The sequence below is a fragment of the Maniola hyperantus genome, chromosome 13 (assembly GCF_902806685.2).
Source record: "Maniola hyperantus chromosome 13, iAphHyp1.2, whole genome shotgun sequence".
Taxonomy (NCBI): Eukaryota; Metazoa; Arthropoda; class Insecta; order Lepidoptera; family Nymphalidae; genus Maniola; species Maniola hyperantus.
This window is the reverse complement of record NC_048548.1, coordinates 8,261,189-8,289,002: the sequence shown is the minus strand read 5'-3', so window position 1 is coordinate 8,289,002 and position 27,814 is coordinate 8,261,189. Positions and strand designations below refer to the sequence as shown.

The 27,814-nt window shown below is 37.3% G+C and overlaps 3 protein-coding genes across 8 annotated transcripts in view; 2 read left to right on the top strand and 1 right to left on the bottom strand.

The window, feature by feature from the left end:
* Nucleotides 1-1,842: 1,842 nt before the first annotated feature.
* Nucleotides 1,843-16,603, top strand: not (ubiquitin carboxyl-terminal hydrolase nonstop). Of its 4 annotated transcripts, none has more exons than XM_069502571.1 (8): nt 1,843-1,929; nt 2,159-2,335; nt 2,938-3,173; nt 3,871-4,036; nt 6,337-6,447; nt 8,557-8,696; nt 9,084-9,716; nt 10,581-16,603. In XM_069502571.1, exons 2-8 carry the CDS (start codon nt 2,216-2,218, stop codon nt 10,633-10,635), a joined length of 1,461 nt encoding a protein of 486 aa, XP_069358672.1. In that variant the 5' UTR covers nt 1,843-1,929; nt 2,159-2,215; the 3' UTR covers nt 10,636-16,603. The 4 variants fall into 4 exon arrangements, with proteins under 4 accessions (XP_069358672.1, XP_069358671.1, XP_034830963.1 ...); XM_069502570.1 differs by lacking the exon at nt 1,843-1,929 and adding an exon at nt 1,932-2,023; XM_034975072.2 differs by lacking the exon at nt 1,843-1,929 and having other exon boundaries at nt 2,042-2,335; nt 3,916-4,036.
* Nucleotides 16,604-18,134: 1,531 nt separating this feature from the next.
* LOC117987974 (spermatogenesis-associated protein 20) lies at nt 18,135-25,347 on the bottom strand. 2 transcript variants are annotated; one of them, XM_069502449.1, is made up of 6 exons: nt 25,090-25,347; nt 22,645-24,267; nt 22,003-22,211; nt 21,353-21,573; nt 20,146-20,281; nt 18,135-19,415 (listed from the first exon to the last, which is right to left on the bottom strand). In XM_069502449.1, the coding sequence occupies exons 1-6, from the start codon at nt 25,236-25,238 to the stop codon at nt 19,288-19,290; spliced, it is 2,466 nt and encodes an 821-aa protein (XP_069358550.1). In that variant the 5' UTR covers nt 25,239-25,347; the 3' UTR covers nt 18,135-19,287. The 2 variants fall into 2 exon arrangements, with proteins under 2 accessions (XP_069358550.1, XP_069358551.1); XM_069502450.1 differs by having other exon boundaries at nt 20,161-20,281.
* Nucleotides 25,348-26,519: 1,172 nt separating this feature from the next.
* The window catches only part of stet (stem cell tumor), a 156,882-nt gene continuing 155,587 nt past the window's right edge, over nt 26,520-27,814 (top strand). For both annotated transcript variants that reach the window (XM_069502452.1, XM_069502451.1), the window contains exon 1: nt 26,520-26,651. The gene's annotated coding sequence lies outside the window, so the exon portion shown is untranslated. The remainder of the gene's footprint in view (nt 26,652-27,814) is intronic.

Here is a 27,814-nt window from a genome sequence, read left to right as displayed (position 1 = left end):
TAGTCTGCACTCTAAGCTAAGTGCAAAGAATAGCAATGATAGCAATATAGCAATAGTGTTCTGTGGTGCGGTGCAAATTGGTGCAAAGCAAAGTGTGTGACGAGTAGGTACGAGGTGGACCAGGGGGTGGCAACTTTGTATGGGGCCACTGCAGACTTTTTCATGGAAGCATTTAGAATGAAACAAAGAAATTCTTTGTCTCACTCTAGTCTTCAAAGTCAGAGACTAAGTTTCAAACTATAAGCAACTGGCAACTATCTACTCTATGGTACGTTTGTTTTTAGGTTGTTGGTTTAAATATGAAAGTTTTCTTTCCCAACAGTTGTGATTTTGTATATTTTTAGTTGCATTTCATGTGGTTTAGTGTTTTTGCTTCTATTTTTCTCTCCCTGTTAGCTTGAAGAAACTCGCAGCAGTGTGATTGAGACTAGAGAAAAATAAGGACAGTGACTTATTGTGTTGTGACTCTTTTCGTTTGTAAGATTAAATTTATCATGTCTGATAAATATAGAAAGCGTGTTAAGTGCTGTGCATCGGCTTTCGACCCAACACTTACCATCCACTCTTTACCAAGAACCGGAAAGGCATCTAATTATGCAAGGAAAATATTGTCGTTTCCCTTAAGTACCAGCTGTCCTTTTTATCTACAAACCGGCTAAAGAAATCAGAAACGCTGGTGTTTTTGATATTTTGATTTATTATATAGTATTGTTATAATGTTTCAGGCTTCGAATTTGGGCAGAATATTGTTTTGGCAATGTAACTGAGTAGGTGTTGAAAAGCTTGCACAAAAGCCACTATGAAAAACACAGACACTGTGAAAAAGTTAAATAGTAATGCTGTACTAAAAATGTGCCTGGCTCATCAGCAGAAACATTGCAACAACATTCAATTTCAGTGGTATGTACCTAGTAACTATTCATTTCTATTGCAATTTGTAAAAAATTCTCAGAAAAACATCAATTTTGTTCATTTTGCCTCATTTTAGAACCTGTCTCTAATATGCCTAGTGCTGGCAGAGACAAGATAGGAACAGACACATCACAGCAACATTTAATTCAAGTGGTACATAATATAGATTTCTATTGCAATATGTACCTACGTAATACATTCTCAGTAGAGAAACCAATATATTGATTTTGTGTATTTTGCCTTATTCCAGGAACAGTCAGTGCGGCTTCCACAAACCACTACCATAATATGCCTTTCTTGGTTCTGCTCATTATTCTATTTATGATAATATATTGAATAAGTAGTTCTTGCTATGTAACATTCCCTAATTTGAAAAACATTTCAGTATTAGATCTTTAATAATTATTAATCTGTTTAAAAGATAATAATTCTATTAAGATTTATTACTGTAATCCAACTTTGGTTTAACTTTAACCTGTTTTTGTAATTTCTTCATTATATATGCTGTGGATTTGTAATAAAACATTTTTAAAGTACAATTTTTTTACTTCATCTAATAGCTTAGAAAAAAATAAGTAAAAACATAACTTAAATCTTTGTATGCTTTTCACAGTATAATATAAAAATTTATTTCTAAAAATTAAATTTTAAACATTTTAAAAAGTTTTTACTTGTTTTATTCCAGTTTTGTTATGACCGCTTTTCAATCGCCATAAATAATAATCTTTAACTGTGAAATAAACTCCTCGGTTAAAGATTATTTTGGCGATTGAAATGCGGGCCTAAAATTCAAAAAAAATTAAAATAAGGGGTTCGTAATTTCGCGCCAAAAGTGTAGTTCTATGGAACCACTAATAGATGGCGTGACGGTTAATGGTCTGCACTTTATTTGTATGTAGTTGGGCTTGGAGTGGAGTAAATGTGTTCTGTGGCTTGGAGTAAATGTATTCTGCACAGAGTACTTTGTAAATTGTAATATATGAAGTATTCTGTGAGGTGGACCGTGGAGCCTTGGAGGTGAGAAAGCTCGTCTCGCTCGTCTTTGTAATATTTTATTAATTACAGGTTACAGGCGTTTTTTGTGCTGGTTAATGTTTTACTACAGCGTAGGGTGAGAAATAATTGGCAGAAACCCCATTTTCATGCCCCTTTTCTGTTGTTTATGTGTTAAATTAATTAACCGGACGCTATTGTTATTTGTATTTCAAATCACTTTGTGTTGTAAAAATAATGTTTTTCATTTAAGATCGGTCTGTAAAAGACGAAATTTGCATAGCCGGTGCCTCCCTTCTTAATCGAAATAATGAATGACAATGGATGTTTACATTTGAGCAATTTTAAGGCTGCTAAGGGGTCGAGTCCTTACAAAATAGTCCACGCATTTTTCGTCGCATCAACTTCATACGAAGCAAGGAGATATAAGGTAAATGAATTGCTGTTAACTAGGAATATAATATAGATTATCGATCTATTTCTCGCCATGTTCCGCTAGCTAATTATACAGGTTTTATATACCATCGGGTGAGTGGTTGTTTTAGGTAATTTAGGTTCATTATTTTGTCAACCGTGAGCGTCAGCTGATTATAGTTATCTTTGACCTCACAAACAACGCAGTGAAGTGACACAACAGCTGATTTTATTTGTATTTTTTGATTGTGAATCATCATGTTTTTAAATTAGTTTTATTGTTGTAACTGCATATTATCTGCATTTTTTTATATTTGTTAATTATTAATTTTATAACTAAGTAGGTAAGTAGGTTCATATATAATATATTACTTTATATAATAAATTAGGTATCCAATGATGAAGAAAACCCAGAGTTTAAACTAAACCTGATATTAAAACAGCATTTATCTACTTTAATACATTGACAGGTATATTTAAAAAAATATCTTATGTAGTGTAAACACTTTAGTCTGGTTGGTTTACTTTCAAACTATGTATACATATTCTCTCTAAAACGACTTGGATTAATCCATTTCAATTCTTGAGCTCCTCAATTATAATGAACATGTTTTTTAGGCAACATCATGCCTATGCTTCGCTTGCGGGCAGCCGGGACCCCGACTGCACTCTTGTCTGCATTGCATATATTTTGCATGCTATGGGGGACACATCCAAGAGCACTCCAAGAATAAGAAACACTTCTTATATGTTGACCTGAGCTATGGCAATGTATTTTGTGCACAGTGCCAAGATTACATCTATGACAAGGAGCTGACTGAAATCTCCCGATCTAATCGGTTGCTCGAAGCAAAGTAAGTGGCATCTGAAACTTTATTTTACATGTTATTTTGTCAAGGGTTTTTACAGCTATTATTAAATATACACTTGATACAGTTACAAGCAATGAATTTAAATATAATTGAATTTTCAATATAGTATTGATTTAAATTATTGTTTTGTGTAGTTGTCATGACATCCATTTCTAAAGGCCAATGTTGTAAACTTGAGGCCTGAGCCTGCTATCGTAAATTGGTTTCACATAGTATGTCTATAACACATTAAGGCCAACCAATATTCATTTGGTTACTTTTTCTCTGGAAGATTGTGAAATGGAAGGCATTTCTTAAGTGTAATGTTATTAAGAATCTTTACCATTACCTCTACTATATTAATTTGTCATCACACAAAAATCAAGGGACCATCAGTTTTCAGTTCAGAGGCAAATCAAATGTTTTATACTGCTTTAATGTTGCTCTAAATTAGTTCTCTAAACCCCAAAATATGACCCTAATTTACTTGGGTGAAGAGACAGCTATACAACTTTTGATGCTCTTCCAGCATCCATATTTCCTATCACAGATAAGTTGAGTACCCTCAAAGCAAGATTGAAGAGGTATCTAAGCAAGCACACTCCCCAACTTAGACCTAATCATTGCTATCCATTAAGCATGATTGTCATCAAATGCAAGCATATCTTGCAATAAAAAAACAATGTATTGTTCAATATAGGTCTTTAGGAATCAGTGTGCCATATACACCATGGTTGCCCAACAGCAATGAAGTGATGGCGCTGAAACGGCTCAGGAAGCGTCGCCTCATCAGCCCTCATACTACTATTGGCCTTCGAGGACTGCAGAACCTTGGCTCTACCTGTTTCATGAACTGCATTGTTCAGGTAAGGTATTTTTGTACTACTAGTAGCTGTATTTTTTTCACAAAGATTGTATATTACAGTACAGGGCAGAAAATATTGTACATCGACCTTTAGAAAGAGATAGCGGTTTCGTAGAGCGTTGTCTCTGTCGTCCGATAAAACATCACATAGGTGTGAGTTACAGAGACAAAGCTCTACAAAGCCGAAATCTCATTGTAAAGGTTGATGTACAATATTTTCTGCCGTGTACTGTAATAATGTTTGTAGATGTCTAATCTCTAAATAGTATTTGAAACAAAGTCCTAATTCACCCAAAAAAAAAATTAAAAACATTTTGTGACAATAGGTATGATAATGTTTATAGTATATTTTATATCTAGTGACCAAATGTACAATGAAACCATAAAATCAATGTGCATAATTTTTGATTGGAAAACACTATTACAATGACTAATAAATAATAATGTGGTTTATTCTGTGGGAATAGTCGGATATTGAGACATCTGGTTAACGAAGATATTATTGATCTAAAACACTGCATAGAAAACGCATACGTATTACGAGCGATTTCTCATTATGAAATAAGGTCTGAATAAGGGGGACCACTTCGATAGCTAAAATGTGGGTGATTTTTATTAACTGGTAGGTACATTTTATTGGTCGCTATGCATCGGGGTATTCCCGCGTGCTTCGTTTTGTAGATATCATCCGTCTTTACGACTAACAAAGTAAGCCTTTAATCATGGTTAGGACGCCGATCCAATAAAAGATCTTATCAACAAAGGGTGGCTCGTAGCATCTGTGAACTTTCAAGATCCCCCATATCGAATCTTGTAAAACCGGTCACACGGTGTTAGTCGTGGCTATCATGTAACCGCCTTGCGGTTAGTGGTTAGCTAATATAGTTTATCAAGCACATAGCAGCGCGCAACAGAAACTGTATAGCTGAACGTCACACTGAATGCACACGTACGCGTGTAGGATTTGTAATACAAGGAACTGTGAACGGCGACTAAGGGTGAAATCTATAGAGCGCACTCTGACTTTGCTTAGACTTAAGACAAATAGTTAAAACGAGACAGATGTATATTTCTCACATAAATCTGTCTCGTTTTAACTCAATCTTAAGTCTGAGCAAAGTCAAAGTACGCTCTATAAGATTTCAGCCTAAAGCGACGCGGCTCTACGCGCGCTCTGCAGTATAAACTCGACCAATATGTCTTTGTATTACAATTTCTAGGAGCGCGTTGAGCACATTGCATCGTTTCTGGGCGCGTTGAAATGAATGAAATATGCTTTGTAGTAAACCATTATAAAAAAGAAAGACATAAAAATCAATCAATAAACAAAAATAGAATTACAATTGTTGGCGAGTTATCGCTTTGAAAGCGATCTCTTCCAGGCATCCAGATTGAGGAAAAACGCGTTGGACAGTGAACGCAAGCAAAAACTACAAGAAATGCGTTTATAATCTTTGCATAAAGCATTATGTTTCGTGAGCAAGAAGTTTCCTTCCTTCCTAGCTCCCATAAGTTTTCCATAGATGGTAATATTAATTTAGATGCGCAATTAAAGTTGGCGCCACCAAGGTTAGATGTGAACCCACCCACTTTTAAATATCCCGACTTATTGATTAAATGAATGGAAAGATCTATTTTTAGATTCCGACCTACAATTGTTAAGATATCTTATTTACCTTCGTTTAAAACAATCAAATAAAGTGATTATTAATTGATTTTTTTGCGAGGAAAATTGTATCACGACATCGGATTACAGTACCCGGCAGGAAATATTGTACATAGACCTTTACAAAGAGATAGCGGTTTCGTAGAGCGTTGTCTCTGTCGTTGAGACCTACAAAACGTCACATACATATGAGTGACAGAGACAACGCTTTACAAAGCCGAAATCTCATTCTAAAGGTCCATATATATTTCTTCAATACCATATTTCTTGCCGGTTACAGTATGTTAGGTTTTTAAAAATCCCGCGGGAACTCTTTGTATAGGAAAAGCCCTTTCATATGAGACCCCACTAGACATAGTTATCTTACTTTGAAAGTTTCAAATACTAATTATTGTTCAAAAACACGTCATTTTAATTTGTTTTATGATGTAACCACAAATTCGCGGTTTCGGATTTTTCCCCATACATGTGCTATAAGACCTACCTATACCTACCTGCCGGGAAGTACCCTATAGATTTCTTGACAGACACGACCGACAGACAACGAAATGATCCTATGAGGGTTCCTTTTTTTCCTTTTGAGGTACGGAACCCTAAAAATTAAATTAAGTAATAGTAATATTCTTTTTTTCCAGACATTAATACACACTCCCCTTTTGAGGGACTATTTCCTGGGCGAAAAGCACAAATGCAAAACGCAGGGCTCGGGGAAATGCCTCGTGTGCGAGGTTTCCAAGCTCTTCCAGGTACGTCTAAAAATAGCTACCACCTACGTGAATTATTGATTTCGCCCGGGCATTACAAGCCTTGAAACGTATTGAAGTTGCAGTGATATACAACGGTTGTGCAGCGTTAACATTGATTTTATATCGCGTTTTTAAACTCCATGACTACTCTAGCTACGATGCTGCGCATTCTTTTAGCTTATTCCTGCGACTTTGCCCGCGGGGAGTTACGTTGTTTCGAAATAATTTCTAAAGATCCGTTTTCTTCAAATTAACAAATTCTATCTTTACTATGAATTCCAGTGGTTGTTCTTCAAATTTAAAATCTAGGTCCACCGGTTAAAGCTTTGCGGTGTTAGTCAGTCACTGTTCTGTTTCATATGTAAAGAATATAGATGTCAGTTGTCCAAGATGCAAACTATCTCGGGATGAGCCCTTAACTTATAATAGATAGATAGACAAACTAATGATCCTATTCATCTTCGAAATATATAAAAGGAAAAGGTGACTGACTGACTGATCTATCAACGCACAGTTCAAACTACTTGACGGATCGGGCTGAAATTTGGCATGCAGATAGATATTGTGACTATGAAAGGGTTTTTGAAAATTCAATCCCTAAGAGGGTAAAAATAGGAGTTTGACGTTTGTAAAGTCTACGCGGATGAAGTCGCGGGCGTAAACCAGTATTATATATATTAGGTTATCAGTTATGATAATATGAGTTCTTAAATGTTTTGTAACAACGAGGAATAAACGATTTCTTTCTTCCATTGATAAATAATTTCTCTAACGATTAAGATAAACGTTGAACTGTGATATTATTTTTTTATTCTAGAAGAATTTTGAAACTAGTTTCTTTGTTGATGCAAGACAGTTTGAATACATATTTAATGTTAATTTATTCTAAGTCTTGAACTGCCTTTTGTATAAATATGTTGCTATATTTTCCTTGTGTGAAACAGATTAGGTACCTACCTATTATGGCACTAAATTAATTAACATGTTGCATAACTAATACTCTATAATTATTATACCCAATACTTGTTTCTATACAGTTAGGTGTACAACATTTTTAACAAGACTAGCGACTTCGTCCGCTTGGACTTCACAAATTTCACCCCCTTGGGGTTCATTGTTCAAAAATCCTTTCTTAACGGTTGCCTACGTCATAATAGCTATCTGCATGCCAAATTTCAGCCTGATCTGTCCAGTAGTTTGAGCTGTGCGTTGATAGATCAGTCAGTCAATCAGTCACCTTTTCCTTTTATATATTTAAACTAGCTTATGCTCGCGACCACGTCCGCGTGGACTACACAAATTTCAAACCCCTTTTTCACCCACTTAGGGGTTGAATTCCAAAAATCCTTTCTTTGCGGATGCCTACGTCATAATAGCTATCTGCATGCCAAATTTCAGCCCGATCCGTCCAGTAGTTTGAGCTGTGCGTTGATAGATCAGTCAGTCAGTCAGTCAGTCACCTTTTCGTTTTATATATTTAGATGACAGGAATGGTCAAGCTGCTGTTTTTGAATCTGCTTATCTACCGTGTCACCGTATCAGCATGTTATCGATTTTTTAGCAACGGTCACACTAATAAAAAAATCCAAAAGAGCACCCAAAGCAATGCAAATTAAATTGTTACACTAATACGTTTATACAGAAGCAGGCGTTACTTTGCGGAAGTCCATGATATATATACAAAGAACAAAAAGATTAATTTGCTATTATTCGTTGAAATAGGCTTTGTATGATACAACATGCAGCATGCGACGTGCACCGCCCGCCCTCCCACTGTTAAAAATGCAGGAAAAGTCAGCCACTAGCAAGCAACACGCAACACCACACAAATCAACCAAAACACACTCGACGCACGTTTCGCTCCGACACCGGAGGATCCTCAGGAGATGTAGATTTTACAATGCACAAATTGCAAAAGTGGCTTGGTGGCTGGCCTTTCCCGAATGTTTAGCAGTGGAAGGGCGGGCGGTGCATGTTGTACCATACAAATTGCCTGTTTCAGCGGATAATAGGAAATTAAGTTTTTGGTTCTATGTACAAATACGTTTGTTTTCACAATAACGCGCAATGTTTCATTTGACATCAGTGTCATTATTTTTTGAATGTCAGGAGTTCTACTCAGGCGCTAAGACACCTCTGACCCTGCACCGGCTGCTGCACCTGATCTGGACACACGCGCGACACCTGGCCGGCTACGAGCAACAAGACGCCCACGAGTTCTTCATTGCCACCCTGGATGTACTGCATAGGTATGTATTGGTTTAGCTGTCAAGTCTACTCGGGTGCTAAGACACCGCCCACTCTATGCCGGCTACTGCAGTAGAGAGTGGGCTAGATCGAAGGCAAAGATGAAAACACGCTAACGGATGGGGATCACACTCCATTCTAACCCCTTTCCCTAAATTCATAACCCATACTCCTTGTTGGTTGTTGGTAAAGGTTGAGCAAAGTATTATACAAGTGCACCCCCCCATTTAAAAAAACCGACCCAAGTGCGAGTTAGACCCGCGCTCCGAGGGTTCCGTACTACAGTCGTATTTTTCGACATTTTGTACGGAACCCTTAAAAACATTATCTTAGTACTTTGTCAGTTTATTACTGACATCAATTCTAAATCAAGGAAAATCTGTTTCTAGGCATTGCATGAATGGCGTAGACGAAACGGAAAAGAAAGAAAAGGATCGCTGCAATTGCATCATAGATCAAATTTTCACGGGTGGCTTACAAAGCGACGTCGTATGCACATCTTGCTCAGGAGTCTCCACCACCATAGACCCATTCTGGGACATAAGCTTAGACGTCGCCGGCCCAGGGTCCTTACAAGCTTGTTTGGAAAGATTTACTAGAGCAGAACACTTGGGTTCCGCAGCCAAAATCAAGTGTTCCAACTGCAGAGCGTATAGAGAATCAACGAAGCAGTTGACGCTTGAAACATTGCCAATAGTTGCGAGTTTCCATCTCAAAAGGTTCGAACACTCTTCGCAAATCGACAGAAAAATTTCTGCCTTCGTGTCATTCCCTGCAGAATTAGATATGACCCCGTTCATGTCCACTCATCGAAGAGCTGTGGACGCGGCAGACAATAATAATGGTCCGGAAGGATTGTTTGAGGATAATCGATACTCGTTGTTCGCTGTTGTGAATCACCTGGGGTCTTTGGACGCTGGTCACTACACGGCGTACGTAAGGCAGATGAAGGGAAGCTGGTTCAAGTGCGACGATCACATGATTACGAGAGCTTCGCTGAGAGAAGTTTTGGACAGTGAAGGGTGAGTTGTAACTTATTTATGAATTAAAAAAACTTTGAGTGGTGCTCATAAAAAAATATCTTAAAAATGGTGATAAAATACTTATTCGAGAGGTCTGGAGTTCGTGATTTAACGACATATTTTAATGTAGACTAGCTTATGCTCGCGACTTCGTCCGCGCGGACTACTCAAATTTCAAACCCCTATTTCACCCCCTCAGGGGTTGAATTTTCTAAAATCCTTTCTTAGCGGATGCCTACATCATAATAGCTATCTGCATGCCAAATTTCAGCCTGATCCGTCCAGTAGTTTGAGCTGTGCGTTGATAGATCAGTCAGTCAGTCAGTCACCTTTTCCTTTTATATATTTAGATAACCGGTACATACCACGATTAATTTGAAATATCGGCAAATAAAAACATCGAATTAATCGTGGTATGTACCCGTAATCTACATAAAAATATCTCTGGAGTTCGATTCCGGCACCTCGAACTTTTCGGAGCTATCTGCGTTTTAAGAAATTAATACTATCTTTAACGGTGAAGGAACACCTAGACATCTCTCCTAAGGGAGATATTTTTAAAAATTTGCTCTAGCCTAAGATAGCTGTAGGATAAAAGATTGACTGTCTCTAGTTATATCTAGCATCTTGTATACAAATTAGAGCCTTAATCTGTATGTAATCTTATGGTTGCATCGCACGCGGCTACGCTTTCGTGGGAATTTTAAAATCCAGCCTTTGCCCTTTGTCTACATTATAAAGGGGACCTTTGTGCAAAATTTCAGCTTTCTAGTTCCCCTGGGCGTTGATAAGTCAGTCAGCAAGTCAGGACTTTATTTTTATACATTTAGATTTTGGTGTTAATTTGCTTAATTTTTTTTTCAGATATCTCCTCTTCTACCACAAGACCGTTCTGGAATATGAATGCGACGTCTCTTAAATTAATACCAAAAACTGAATAAAAATATATTCTTATTTGGTCTTAATTCTAATCAGCATCGTGAGTATCCGATCATTTGATGTGAAGCTCTATTAAATCAACTTTGCTATTTGGAATAGTTAAATCAACAATTATTTATTATTATTCATTATGGGCCAATGCATTTGAACCAATGTACCATCCAAGGAGCTTCTTTTGGTATCATTTGGCCTTGCGAGTAGTGATTACACGTTTCTTCAGTGCAATGGCCCAAAGATTACTAAGTTCACGATATGACATGTTGCTACATGGCGTAGACTGAAACATATAGTGTTAGTACGACTTTGAGCAACTCGTCAACATTAATAGAACATCGAAACACTATAATGGCCCTAATGGTCATTGTACTCAAGTCGCTTTTTCGGTAGGTACTACCAATATTTCATTATGTTGTGATGCTGGCGGCAGGTGTGTGGACGAATTCTAACCTTAAAACAATCATCTTTAGATTCATTTTAGTCTTAATTTATAGTGTTTCGATTTCCTCAGTCGTACTAACCCTACAGCTTAGCAAAGTGTAGCCATATATTTACTCGATAAGTAATAAATATTGATCCAGTACACTAGCCTAACTTGTACTGATGCTAAAATATGAATAGAAATTTTTGTGGCGTGATATTAGGACGTAGATTTTAAGAAGAGTGAATTCGGAGTATGCCCTATGAGCGCGCACCAAATACACTCCACTTAAATAAAGATTTGTTGATATCTTGGATTGTCGTGCTTACTGGAATCACGAATTCGTTAGTTTTAAGTTGTATTTAACTAGACTGGGAAAAATTGCTCTATAAAATTACTGGTACATTGCTATAATATCCTCAACATTGCAGTGTTTTCCCATAAGATAAAATTTAGTTATCTATGTACACTGAATTACTTATTTTACTGAAATACATAATTATACAAGCGAATATAGTAATATTCACTTGTATAATGCGTAAAAAATAACTCCTCACGCGCTATTTTGACTCTTATGGGTCAACTGTCATGTCAAAAGTACGGTTCACGTTTAAAATAAGGACTAAAATCCTATTTTTACATTACATCCATTTTTTACGGACTATATTATGTATATTCAATAAATGAATGTACTTTTAACCAGTACATTGCTTGGCTGATTAAATATCTGTGTTGATTAAATATTGCATTTAGCTGTGTTTCCCTAAATTGTGTAGATACATAAGTGTACCTTTAACTAGTAAATAATTATATTATGTAGGTAAAGTTCACGACAGGTCTACTTGGCAATCAAGGTATGAGGCGGGGGACGCCCCGATTGTCATGTCGACCTGTCGCGACCTATAGCTTGAAATCGCTTTATTGAGCAGAAACAAAATAGATTGCATACAATTTACGTTATGACGTATTAAGTTTTATTAAATTGCACTATTAGTATTTTATGTTTATGGCATTTAGCCTGAAAGATAACTAGATGATTCATATTAGTATAGATTTTTAAATGATTTTACAATTAATTTATGTGTATATAAACTACATATTCTGTGCAGTTAAATGTTTCAAAAATTTAATGTTTTACGTTTTACAAAATCCTGCATGTTATTTAGTTGTTCGATTTCCAAAAATATAATTTTTATTTGTCCCTACCAAACTGCCATCCGAAATGTTACTTTTTAATACTAACTAGACGTAGTTTTTCATTCTCTTGTAAATCATAAATTGATTTAAGGTAGATTTTAAACCCGACTGAACTGACCTTAGCTTTTAATGTGATATTTAATATTTATGAACCGTGTTTTAATGTAGTTAGTTTTTACGACTTAATTCCACATAGTACGAGTACCTATAAAATTATAGTCACGCTTGCTTGTCTAGCAAAAAGTTTTTGTTTTTTTAATTTTGTCCATAAAAGGCTAGGAACAAATCTTTTGAATCAAATTATTAAAAATTCTTTCCGTTGTTTATGTAATCTGTCCTCGTTGATTTAATAAATAAAATAATTCAAAGTTATGCCTGTTGTCCCCCTAACTGACCCTAAGGGCGATTAGGCACTGCATCCGATCCGAATCCGTGAAAATACGTTCCGAAGTAGTCTTATTTGTATGGTAGCTTACGCACTAGCTCCGACTTCCGTCCTTCGAGTTCTTTCCCTCATCCGTAAGAATACCTCTGATGTGCCTCGGATTCAAATCGGACGTATGACGTAGATATGTCAAAGAGTCCACTGACTTAGTTTGGATTTGGATCATAGATCGGCTTAGTGCGTAAGCAATATCCGAGTTCGGTCCGAGTTTTTTATATCCGTATTTTCACGGACTCGGATCAGATTAGTACGTAGTAACGTTTTTAACGTAATGGTATCAAGTTTTTTAAATGGCCTACGACAGAAGACCGCTTCATCGTTCCTTCATTCAGCTTCATGATGGCGTTTTATCCGTGCAGATGGCTCTATCAACACTTCAGTACGACACATTAGTGAGGAATTCCGCACGCATGTTTCTGACTCATTTGACCCTAGTCTAAGGCTAGGTACATCCGCGAGCGATTTCCACTGTAAGTAAGATTGGGCCTTCTTTAGACGACCATTCAACCTATGCAAATTTTAATTTAAATAAAATTCAAATTCAAATTATACATTACATAAAGGTTGTCTGAATGGTCCCCTAAAGAAGTCCCTATCTTGACTATGCATTAGACCAGAGACCAACTATCTGCGCAGACAAGACGCCAAAGTTAATTTCCGCGAACGTTTCTCCACTTGTATGATTCGGCTAGATTTGTCTTAGGCCTTAATGTTAGGAAGTTAGTTTCGGTTCAAACTAACTACCAACTAATTAGTTACTATCACAATCCTATTTATTTATTACGTATTAAGTTTTTATAATTTGAGACTATGTTAGTTTTTAACCAATACCACCAGAAAGTGTACGAGTCTTAATATTATTTTTTAAGTAGGTTTTTGACGTTAAATATCAATTTACACTTGCTATCGCGAGCTGATTCGAGGTGCAAATGTATAAATATTTCTATAATAATTCTATCGAATTCAATGTTCATATAAAATGCATTTTAATATTTGGATATCTTAAACCATGCTAATACAAGTAACTTAAACGGTTCAAAGCCTCGAACATGTATTAAAAAATAATCTGACAAAAATTTCTCTAACGATAGATGTAAATATTTATGTAATTGTTAAAAACACGAATTTTATCCATAAATAGTAATTATAAAAATTGCGCTTTGATTGTGAACCCCTACTTTATTATTTAGGGTTGATCAATTTTAAGAATAAAAAGATAGAAGTTTTATCGTGAGTGGTACCATACATAGGTAATGCTGGACCTGTCCGAGGCCTTAGTTATTTGTGCGCTGCTTTATTAATGAACTTCGTTCCGCCTAACAGTCGATTCACATTTTTTTTTTTTAAATCCCCACGATTTAGCACTTCAGTACTTTGCAGCATCAGGATTAAGGAGTTGAATCCAGAATTTTTTATGTGACCACCACGAAAACATTTTTTGTTGATTTAAAAAAAATTTGCAAATCGGTCCAGAAACCTCGAAAAAATCGATGTAGAAAAAAGAACCACCTCCTTTTTGACAGTCGGTTAAAAACCGATGACCTTGAAATATTTACGGAACAATCTTTAAAATATCCCCTTTCTAACAAAAAAAGAATGAATGAAATCGGACTACGCGTTAGTGAATTACAACTCAGTATACATTTTAACTTTCATCCCCTCTCCTACGGGAACCATGCTGAATTTCGGGATAAAAAGTATCCTATATTCTTCCTCATAGTATGACCTCAAATCATACCAAATTTCATTGGAATCCATTCAGTAGTTTCAGCGTGATGCGCGGCCGTGATACAGACAGACAGACAGACAGACAGACAGATAGACAGACAGACAGACAAAAATGAAAAAAATTACAGTTTTGTGTTCAGTATCGATTATAGAGTGCCCTCGAAAAAAAAATTTCAAAATATCTTCAATGTACAGAATTTGACCTGTTACAGTTTTATTATAAGTATTGAAAATTTCAAAATATCTTCAATGTACAGAATTTGACCTGTTACAGTTTTATTATAAGTATTGATAAAACTATCTACATTATGGAAATATTTCTATAAAGACTGCTTTTTACAACATTTGCACAATTTGCTAGTTTCAAGACACTTTGTTTTGCATTTATTGATATTTTAGTACTTCCGATCCGAGCCTAATCGTGTTATTATGAAGCGTTAGTTTATACTTAATAATCTCAGTATCAGAAACTTATCTTTGCTGTACGATATAACTGTAAGAAGAATGTTTCTGTAATTTTAAAATAATTACTTATCAATATTTTTTTTGAATTATAGTAAAATTATAGGATAAGTCTAGGGACAAACGTAGCAGAAGAATTCGCGCGGAAATGCACAGGCTGGAAAACACGCGTGGTTCCGCCAGGTTAGTCTCTGGCCTTAGTAATGAATAAAAAACTTTTGTAAAGCACTAACGCTAAGCGCAGCAAAATTCGTGCAATGACTCATACTCGTCGACGACGCCACGATACTGCCACGATATTGCCAAATATAAGTCCCGCAAATTGCTATTGCGCTGGAATCATGTCTCATTAACATCGAAATGACGTCATTTTGACGACAGCCGAAATAAAAATATACCATCAGCTCGAAACTTCAGTCTAGTGCTGATGTCTCTAAAATGGCGGCCACGCGCATTAGCAATTTGCGGGACTTATACTGACGATATTACACCTTGAGTGAGCGTGACGGAAATATGTACATATGCGAGAGCGACAGAGACATGATGATTGAAGGGTCATTCTACGTTTATGTCGCGCTTAGCGATCGGAGCTTCAGTGTGAGGACCGAAAATAGATGTCCCTTGTGTATACAATATTTACATTTCCAAAGCATGCCTAATTATCAGAGATCTTACTTTCTAAATAAGGATCTTTTCAACAAACCTATTTAGAGTCGTGTGTCAGTGTATAATTTATTATGAATAATGAGGAAGTGTATTATGTAAAAAAATCTTAAAAAATATTAAAAATATAAATAGGTTTGAGCATTCATACAGGTATTTCAAATGTAAGTGTTTCAATGTGTAAGCTAAGATAAATAAACATGCAAAATGACTTCATATTAAATACATGTATTTTTCTGTTAAGGCTTCGACACACAACGCGCGACGGAAACGTGTGCAATGCAGCTTCTAAAAATTATAATACAAGGAATTGTATACAGCTCCGCTGACCCGTCAAGCAGCTTGAGCTAAGGGGTACATACCTGATCGTCAAGCAAAAAATATAAAATCGCATTAATCACGGAATAAGCACGTAAATGCTTGACTCAAGCAAAAGTGTAATGTACAAAAAAAATAAAAACCGACTTCGATACACAAACACTAAAAATTGAAAAATAATTTAATTTATTACCGAATATATTATGTATACAAGAGTTAATATAGTTCCATAATAATACTTTTTGGTGCCGGTGCCAATTAGCTTTAGCTGCGCGAATCGTCTAGACTTCATATTTTTATGAGACTCCACAATGGCACCTCATCAAAAGAATTTTCAAAATCGGTCCAGGCGTCTTCGAGTAATCGGGGAACATCCATAAAAAATAAAAAAATAAAGATTCCGACGAATTGAGAACCTCCTCCTTTTTTTGAAGTCGGTTAAAAAGTATGTGCTTGCTATCAAGCCCCTTGACCGTCTCGCGCGTTTCTCAGAAATATGACGTGCATTATACAGTTATTTGTGTGAGAAATCGTACACTTGTACGCGCGCATTTAGCGTAACATTGCCGTGCAGTTGCTGTCACGCTTTGTGTGTCTAGCCTTCCTAAATTTTTATCATTCGTGTAACAATGTATCAACAGTAATGTCTCAATGTAATGTTTGTCGCATATGACTATGAACTCTAAAGAAATATGATAATATAATCATTTTAAATGGTGTCTTTTTTTATTTCCTATTTATCTTTAACTTTTCAATAAGTAAAGGCATTCAGAAAACCTTTCTTAGTGGTCTAACAATAGTATTGAGGATAGTGTGGTAACTAGAACCAGCCAAACCACATTATTAAATTGACTCAAATCGAACTCGAAAATCTTCCCATTCATGGTGCGCTTCCATACTGAAGCGTTGTTTTCGGCCCATCAGATTATTGAGAGTTGAACGGCTTATTTTTATAACAATGATCTATTGAATACGTCTCTGCTCCGCCCAGCTTCAATGAAAATCTATCCTTTTTAGTGAAGGGCTGTTAAAACCCTATTTGAGGATCTGTTACGGCGAGTCACCGGAGCGGGCAGCGCGGCGTGTTCTAAAACCGCTTGACAACATTCAAGTTCTGGGATAAATTTGAATTTAATAAATATTGATGTCCTGTTGAAAACCAAAATTTAGCAGGTTCTCTGTAAAGAAATAATTCCATATAAAATTAATGTGCAAGTCAGATTAGTATTAAATAATTCGTTTTATTTTAGCTTGTTTCAAAATTTTATTTGGTCGAGTGAAGTACTACCTATATCCTATCGTGTAACATTTTTTAGACGAAGTCTTCATTTTGGCAAGAAATGTGTGTTTTACGTGTTGAAGGTAAAATTCAATATACCTACTATATCTACACTAATATTATAAAGAGGAAAACTTTGTTTGTTTGTTTGTTTGTACTGAATAGGCTCAAAAACTACTGGACCGATTTTAAAAATTCTTTCACCATTCGAAAGCTACATTATCCACGAGTAACATAGGCTATATTTTATTTTGGAAAAAAATAGGGTTCCGTAAGATATTTGGGTTTTTCGGACACAAGGTGTAAAAAATCAACCAGAAAAGTTACTTATTTTGCGTACGCTGCCTAAACTATAAAAGATAGAACCATAAAATGTTCTAATTAATTGTAGATCTTATAAATATCTACAAAAAAGTCCGCGACACACTATACCCATCTATGTCGAGTGAGGCACAGCAACCATTTTTTTATTTAAAAATCTTGAATTTTTTTTGGACTACATTTAAACGCGTTTATTTTACTCATGCTATTAATCCTTATCAAAATAAATGATTTCATCACTAAGAACAGTTTATGGAGATAATATTTGGTCTTTGAATGATTAAAATTGGAAGTTTGGTTTTGAAGTTATGGCGAAATTAAAATATTACGATTTCTGCTGCACGGCCCGTTGTATTATATATAAAGAGGTAATGTCGTTAAGTTTGTTTGTAGGGGGTAATGAACCGATTTTAAAAATTCTTTCACCAGTAGAAAGCTACATTATTCCTGAGTGACATAGGCTATACGGGATCTTTAAAAACCTAAATCTACGCGGGCGAAGCCGCGGGGATCAGCTAGTCCCTAATATTTTAGAAATTCGCTTCCATTCTCTTTCAGTGTAAGTTGAGCCTAATGGTGGTGGTACCACATTACTGGTACACTGGTAGGTTAGATCTTATATACAAAAGTTATAAATAAAACAAAAAGTTTAGTTGACTATAATTTATTAATCACAATTAGAACAATTAATATTGCTTCAAGCAATGAAAATTACTATTTAATTATCTACTTTGTTAATACCTAACGTGTACAATAGTACAAAATAATGTACAAATATATCTAGTTTTTTTTTCATAATTTTGGCCTTTTATATCGGCTGAGATAACTTCGAGTATATTGTTTCCGTTCCATAGTTTCTATGATTCCAAATGAAGTCCTTATTCAAGCTATATGTTACAACTATCACATTCTCATCAGACAAATCTATTCCACTTATAGTGGTAACAGTTACTTTATTAACTGAACTAGAGAAATAGAACCGCTAGACATTATTATTAATTTAGCAAACACATGACGGCGCACTATAATATAATGTGTTGTGTTGCAATTATACAATAACAGTGTTGAATATACAATTTCCATTAGTATTCCGTCTTGAAAACGGACACACATTTCAGAGTATACACCCTAGGTTAGTTGTTTTAGGGTGAAAAACGACGTAACGACAGAGTTATGTAAAAAATATGACCGATAGTTTTTGTCGCATCATGCTGCGCGATTGCGGGATAATGACAGCTACAATGTCACGATCGCAATCATCTCTGATTGGTTAACGCTCGCTCACAATTGGCTACAATGCATTGTTGCAACAAGAATCGCACAAATTCAGCCAATCCGAACAATTGAGATTGAAATAATGATTGATGCAGGTTTTAGACAATCGCCCTAATGAGTAACACACCTCAACACTTCACGCCTTGTGAACAATGAACAAATTCGTATGTAAGCTAATGATGAGACTAATATAATTCAAATACAATTTCTAAATGGTTTTAACTTTTAAGTACAATAATCATGAAATACAAAATGGTTCATCTTAATGTGTTAGTGATCGAAAAAGCGAAATAGGAATTTGTACGTGACCGGCAGACATCTTGAAAAATGATTTATATAGGGCTATTTGACGACCCGAGGAAGCGAGAGGATCTATACCGCAGGGGTACACGCGATTGGTTGATCAATCGTTCCTTGTTACCCGCGTTGCGCGAACTTTCCTCCACTACGCCATCTTTGAAGCGAAGCTTCTTTAGCGTATTTTTTACCCGACTGCGGCGGAGCCCAAAGGAGGGTTATGTATGATTTATTTGGGCGCAGGCTCGTCGAGCAATGACTCGAGCTGCTTGACGTCGGTGACGGGTAGCGAGCACGCATAGCGCCGACACACGTACGCTGTGGGCACGTCTCCCGCGCAGCGGATGCGGCTCAGCACTGCAACCAAGTAGAAAGTATAATATTATCATCATTTCAACTCTGCCATGGTAATATAAATGGTAGTAAGTCAGAAAAGGCCGTTTCGAGAACGCGGTGCTAAAGTTTCCACTTCTTACGCGGTTCTTAAGTCGATCTCGACTGTCAAGTTGACAAAGGTCGATGTTGACTGTCGAGGTGTCGAGGGTCGACGTCGACTGTCGAAGTAACGATGATCAATATCGACTCAAGTAACCAAGTGTTTCGAACGTGTAAATGTCAACTACATACGGGCCAGACGTTTCGCGGTACGGTGGTAAAAAAGCGAAAAGCGCCTGAGTACACTCCTAAATATTATATCCTATAAGTTATGTTAAGTATAATACACCGATAAGCCGGCGGTGATCAAGACACTGAATTTTCACCACAAGTGATGAATCTTCCATAGGAGTCTTCAAGTTCGATGAATGACGGCATCTAGAGCTGCATGATTTGGTACTTAACGGAGCCGTCGTAAAGGTAGTATTTCGTGTACAACCCGACTTATGACCCATTTCGCACGGTCGACTGGTCGCTCGGCAACATCCGGCGACTCCGTGCACATACACACGGCAACTTCCATATAAATTACAGATTCTAACGATTGCCGTCGTCGACTGAACTGCCGAGCGACTAGTCGACCGTGCGTAATAGGTCTAAACTGTAAGCTATCTCACTAAGCACACTCTGTAACAGTAGGGAGTGGACTCACGTATGTCGGACATACCAACGGGGGAGTCCGCAGTCGGGTCGGCCACGGCCAGCACGCGGCCGGGCAGCAGGCGGGAGCGCACCACGCGCACCAGCTCCAGCGTGCGTGGGTCTGAACATCCACCTGCGATTAATACCTGGAACAGAACAGTAACGATCCATACTAATATAAATGTGAAAGTGTGTCTGTCTACTAGCTTTTCACGGCCCATACGTTCAACCTGATTTTGAAGAAATTTGGTACAGAAATAGGCTGTATCCCATAAAGGCTACTTTTAATCCCGGAAAATTAAAGACTTCCCACGGAAATTTTAAAAAATTAATCCACGGGGAGGAAGTCTAGGGCATCGGCTAATTGAAAAATAAATAATGAGCCCAGAAGAAAATTCTCCTTACTCATTTACCCAGTCTCCAGAATTCACCTATAGTATGCGACAAGTCGAGATGACAGTCGGGGTATGAGACGTGGGGACGCACCGCACCTCACCCGCGCTATCCCGCACCGGGTTACACGGGTCCTGTGCGAGTATGCGGGGCGTCCCCAACCCGCCTGACATCTCGACCTGTCGCGCACTATACCTGTGTTGGAGAATCGTTATAGAACATAAGCGCGGACATCACAACGCGGTGGGAGAGACCATCAGTCGCCTGGCGAAGGCCGTCAGCACTCCCTTGGCCATTTCTCTATCTCGGTTCCCACCTTTGGGCGCAGCACTCTGATACCCGTACGCAGGGCCATCTTTAACCTATTGGAGGACCTGGGCATATTTGAATAATTGGGCCCCGATGACCATGAAAGAGTAGTGGGTCGGGGGTAAACAAGAAGGATCGAATATAAGTCAGTCTTGACTATAGTTAACTATCTCTATGGTCCTCTGTTTGAGTGGGCCTTTTTGACCTTTGATTTTATTGAAATAAATATGTTTTTCGGTAATAAAATATCGGTCAGACGGTTATAGTTTGGTGATCTGGCAGAGACTAGTGGGCCCTAGGCACGTGTCTAGAGTGCCCAGTGGGAAAGATGGGCCTGCGCGTATGTCGCTAAGCGTTCTGGATTGTAACAATGGTGACAGAAGACCCACTGCGAGGAAATGAATTGTCCAATAAAGGCAGAAATACCACTTATTGATTTTCTGGCTCTCCAAAAGACACCTAATCTGTTAAATTAGATAAAAAATCCTGTAAAAAAAATATTAAAATATGTGTACCTGTGTGGGAGAGTCATTGTAGAACATAAGCGCGGACATCATTTCCGGCAACGCGGTGGGAGAGTCCATCAGTCTCTTGGCGAAGGCTGTCAGCACTCTCTTGGCCATTTCTCTGTCTTGCTCTCCCCCCTCGGGCGCCGCACTCTTGTCGGCGTAGGTCGCTAGACGCTGGAGGTTGTGGCAAGCTACGCTGTTGCCTGAAGGCTCTGCACCATCTTGATCTGTGGAGGTAGAGAGTTGAGGTTTGAGAAAGACAATCATAAGTGATATAGTGCGCCGCGCAAAACAAGTAACCCGCACATAACCCATCGAATCGATTTGTGTACCTAATTAGCAACATAATAAAATACATTATTTGTTGTTATAGTGGCAATAGATGTGAAAACTTCAACTCTCTACCTATTACGGTTCACGAGATACAGCCCGCTGACTGACAGATGGACAGACAGACGGACAGCGGAGGCTTAATGATAGAGTCCCATTGGCATCCTACAGGTACGGAATCCTAAGTTTTTTTTAATTTACAGTTAATCGCCGGTATTAATTTCTCATTCCAATAGATGATTTCCTTTCAATTCAATAGCTCCTTCTCATCCCAAGGGGAAACCCGTGGTCAGTAGTGAGCTGGCGAAGAGTTGATCATGACTCACCTTCTTTCAACCTCAAAATAACGGAACTGTCCTCTGTAGAACAAGTAAAGTATCCTCCGTTTTCGTCATCCCAAAACAGGTCATTTTGTTTCATTTGCAACTCGCGCGCCCAGTTCAGCCAGGTGAGATCAAGAGAGGCTTCATACAAGTCCAGCAGACCTTTGATCAAGAATGCATAGTCATCTAGAAATCCTTGGATTGGTTGATTACTGAAAAAAATATTTATTGTTTAAACTATTGTATGTGATATACATAATATTATAAATGTGAAAGTGTCTGTCTGCTAGTTTATCACGGCCAATCTGTTTATAAACATTTTTGATGAAAGATACAGCAATACCTTGCATCTTAGGGAAGGACAGGCTTTTTGTCCTAGAAAATCAACACTTCATGGGCCTGTTGATTTGTGTCCCTGGATGGGTCTAACTAGTCTGGCATACTCTGACAAAAAAGTGGGTTTATTTATACCTGACAAGTGACAACCAAACACATCGTAAAGTTATATTTGTTTTTTTAAATAATGACCCTTGAATCATCTCTACTTTAGAGTCAATTTTAAGGCAGCGTTGTGTGTAAACAAACTATATAAGAAACTATAAAATTGCAAAACTAACAACATCAAGGCATACTTTACTAACTTACGTTTGAGCAATTCTTCCGTCGTCACCTCTGTAGCAAGAATGAAGTAACGTTTTTGTGTTAGAATCGTACAAATATTGCTTAATAAATTGAGCTGTTTTGATGGCATCTTCAACGAAACTCTTTTCGCCTAACCCTTGACCAGCTTGTGCCAAACCAGCTATTGCTAGTCCATTCCAGGAACATAGCATTTTGCTGTCCAAATGTGGGCGAGGCCTTTTCGAACGAGCTTCATATAGTATGTCAATACATTCAGTTATAACCTCGTTGAATTGTTCCATGGTAATACCAAATTTAGAGATGGTATCATCTTTACTTCCATAGATAATAAGAACGTTTTTATTCGTCAGTTCACCATGAGGGTCACTATCAGGTGATATATTCCCACTTTTTTCGATGTTGAAATAATCACAGAAAACTTCAAAGTAAGAAAGTGATCCAAGCTGTTTCTCCTCCAAAAGAGATTTCAGTTCATCATATTCCCAAACGCAGAATGCTCCTTCTTTTTTATGAGGAGCACCAAAAAACGGATAAGAATCTGCATCTTCAGCACTATAATATCCCCCAGATTCGTGCCTTAAATCTCTGTTTATATATTTTGCTATGTCCCTTACAACATCTGCAAAAAAATCGTCTTTTGTGGCAATATAAGCATCAGAGTATGCCACTAACAACTGGGCTTGGTCATAAAGCATTTTCTCAAAATGGGGAACATGCCAATCGTTATCAACTGAGTAACGAGCAAATCCACTGGAAACATGATCATGAATACCACCTTTTGCTATTTTTTTCAAAGTGTACAGACACATTTCCAAACACTTTTTTCCTTCTGGATCATGTTTGTCTCGTGCGTAGTAGTGGAAGAGGAAGTTGAATATGGAAGCCTGTGGAAATTTTGGTGCTCTTCCAAATCCACCAAACTCTGATTCAAATGACGCCATATAACGACGCACGCATTTAATCCACGTCGCTTCACCTGGTACTGATGATGCTGTGTCTTGTACTTTCGATATATTTTGTAAAGCATCCAGAATATTGCTACTAGCTTCTATGAACTGAGCACGATTTTCTCGCCACTTTATTGCTAATGTAAGCAAGATGCTTTTGAAGCCTGGACGTCCCCACTTGTCTTCAGGTGGGAAGTATGTTCCACCAGTTACTGGACGTAATTCTGGGGTTAAAAAGACTGACATAGGCCAACCTCCACCTCCTGTGGTTGCCATGATGAAAAGCATATAAACTCTGTCTATATCTGGACGCTCTTCTCTGTCAACTTTTATATTGACATAATATTCATTCATTATTTTCGCTACATCTTCATTTTCAAAAGATTCCTTTTCCATAACATGACACCAATGACAAGTAGAGTATCCTACTGACAGAAATATGAGTTTATTTTCTTTTTTTGCCTTTTCAATAGCTTCTTGGCACCATGGATACCAGTCTACGGGATTGTGGGCATGTTGTAGCAAGTAAGGTGACTTTTCTGTTACTAATCTATTAGTATGTTTTGGTTTATCTCCTTGATTTGTTTCTGGATTAGCTGTAGCCATCTTTATAATATTGTCGCTGAAACTTCTTGTGAGTAATGGTGGTGATAGGTTACTGAGATCAAATGATGAAAACCTAAAACAATTAAAAATAATATTTACTTGTGTCATATCATAATATATGTAATTTTAGAATTTATCTACTATATGGAATAAAAATAAATTCTTCTCTATAATGGAGACTACATAAAAAGTAAAAATACAACAATGTAAACCATTATACATAATAAAAACAAAAATAAAATAAATACATCACTGGTTCAGAATTCTTCTCCTGCTGAGAAGAACCAGCAAGAAACTCTGCTAATATAATTACTCTGCTATGTAATTAGCAGCAGTGCAGCTCTGCAGTTGATAAGCTAGATTACGTAAACAAAGGTAAATAGGATATTAGGATAGGATAGGAATAGAATGCTAAATCGGTTGGTGGCATAGCTTTACAGTATAGTGGTAACTGGTCTAGGCTGAAGCCTCATACCATACCAGAGTCAATTTAGAAATTATAAATTTTGAATTGCCCATTAACTGTGGGAATCAAACCTGGAACCTCCCACTATTATCCTATAGTAGTAAGTATATTTATGCTCCCATTCATAAGACTGCAGGGAAAGGGAGGTCGTAAAAATGAGAAAGAATTTCATTCTGGTTTAGCTAGTCAACAGGTCTGACAAAACTGGGCATCTTGTACATATTTCTCGTACAAACTTATAGTGCAAAATGCAACACTTATTTATATCGCCGGAAAGAAGGTCACATTGTCCTTCATTACTTACTTTAACTTCGTCACATACCATACCTATTCATGAATATATTATTATGGTACAAAGTTGACAACATTCGGTACCTAAACAATATTGTTATATGTTTCTTGGATTTTAATATAAATGCAATGGCTTACCTTTTACTAGCTCCCAAATCACGATGTATGCAAATCGGGAGTGAAAATGCGAAATCCTTAGTCGTGGTTTGATTCAAATTAATATTTTTAAATCTACTGTCACCCGTCGACAGACGTCGCAACAAAAGCACAGCACGGCCTGTAGGCATAATAATTAGATAGGAAATAAATAAAATGCCGCCACTTTACACATTAAATTCTGTAACTTTTTCTGCGCACTCGGAAAATAAATAACATTCAATTTGAAAAAAAATATTTACGTAATTTGACACTAACGTTGACAATGAAAGGACATTCATGTGTCATTTTTTAACTGGCTCAGGGTTCCAGCTCTTTGGGAGCCTTAACAGGGACAGATTAAAATATCAACCCAAAGTTTTATCAACCATACTGAGAGTACTGAGACCATACTCAATATTTCAATTGTTTTGGTGTAAGAGTGAAAATGCAGGGAAATGGCAGTTGTACGAGGCGCTACGTTTTTTATTTGATTATGCCGCGCTTTTCCAATCTTTACTTTAGCTTTCGTTTCCCAGACTCTGCGTACAATAAAAAACGAAAAAAAAATCGGCCTAAGCACGTCCTTAAGACCCCGACGATCAAATCATGACCGACAATGTAATGCACCCTATATTGTAGGACAACTCACAAACTCAACGTTATCACAGCGTCTTCGCCGGCGAAGACGCTGTGATAACGTTGATCTCTGATTTCGTTAATTCTGATTAACGTTGGTCTCTGATTTCTAACATCATCCGGACGTGGACTCATCACTCACGTCACGGCTTCGGGGGCGTACGGAGTACGGACTAACCAGTCCAACCAACCCACCCATCCCAACATCATCCTAAGCCGTAGTCCGAGAGGCAGCCTTAGGAGGATGTTGGCCCCGATCTCTCTATTTATTTCTTCGAGCCCCAGGGCTCATCCCCAGGTGAAGCCCGGCACTCGCCATCACACCCGGCGACGCTGTAGCGGCCGGTAGGGCCTACGCAGCATACTCAACGGCCGGCAACGCATCGGCGGTTCTTCTGGTGCTGCAAATGTTCTGGGGTGGTAATCACTTAACATCAGGTGACCCTTGATTGCTTGCTATTAAAAAAAAGACTAGGCCTAAGCTAAGCCCAAAATTATCATTATCAACCTCATTAAAAAATAGTAAAGTCTTTTCAGCGTACAGATGCATTGCTCTAATTTTTTTGCAGGCGTTTTAAGGAAAAATACGATATGGACTGAGAGTCGAGAGATATCAGAATTCAGAATCACGGAGCCGTAATTACTGGGTTTCGTACGTGCATGTATGCCAGGATCCTACCTCATTAATTATTTCAATGCAGTCATAAGACCCTTAGGGGATTTCCGCGGTTCCACCACGCATGCGCCAGAATCTGGACGCCATTCTCACTTTCAATGCACCACGACATGTTTTGACGTATTCTTTAATGCTCGCCGCAACCCTAAGCTTAATGAGTTCTTGATACGAAATGTCGTTTTACAAATTTTTGGAAATGCATTACAGTGTGGATTTACCCTTATGATAGTGATTTTACGATTAGATAACGGTAAGTGCCCGATTTATTAGAGTTTCCTTACTAAATAGGTTAGGGTTGTTTCTGAAATGTAAACAAATATTATGTTTTTAAGTTATCTTACAGTATTAAAAAAAATTATTCGATTATAAACAAAGCCTATAACCGTTTAATTATTGGACAAAGCAGTATATTGTTTTCGCTGTCGTTAGGTGTTTTGATATAAGATAAAAAAAGCTGTATTGCAGAGGTTACCATAATAATTAGCTTGAATTAGACCGGAAGCATAGCACTCAGTTCAGGGAGGAGGATAATTATTGGCAATTTTACATTTAGAGGGATAGGGGTTTATTACCTTACCTTTCCTTACTTTTTCAAACTGAAAAAAGTAAAATTCTACATAATACCTATTATAGACTATACTTATATACCTATTATGTATTAAGTAAGTAATTAAGTTACTGTGCGAAACACATTTTATTCAGGCTTACGTCGATAAACCACGTGCCGGGATCATCTACTTATATTTACTTACAGTTTATTCAATTTAAAAAAACTTTGATCTTTTTCTGAATCCCTGACGCATTTCGAGTAGGTACTTACTAGGTAGTTTCTTATTTAGTTACTACCTAGGTATAAGTCTTCAGTTAGTATAGACGTACCTACCTACCTAGTTCAAAAATTTAGCTGTTCGATAATAAAGGAGATCGTGAGCTATCTACATTTTGCACATGTTGAACAATAGGGGTGCTGTTGCACGGTGAATGGAACGACCACGTTGCCATGGTAACGTCAAGAGGGCTCCAGCCCTTAGGGCCGATGCACTTTCCTCCTTCCTTCCCCTAAACGATAAATTTGCTAGTATTGGCTGATTTCCTGTTGTTAAGTAAAGCGCATAAGTCTCTACCTAACAAATAAATTAGCCTTACTAAGAGATTGACTTTTACCTTTTATTTTGCGAACATTATTATCCAAATGAACAAGACTGCATAATATAATTTCGTCCTCATACTCGTATCTAGAAGGAGGAACCGAGGAAGGTATATCTAAGCGTAGCTCCATCAGGAAAAATTTCCCGCGCACGACGCAGCCATGCATTTTCTTACTTTCCAAACTACACAAATAAATCAAAAAACAACATATTACGCAAAAAATGTAGGTATCTTAAAAAACAAAGTTAATAACCTAGGTTATCC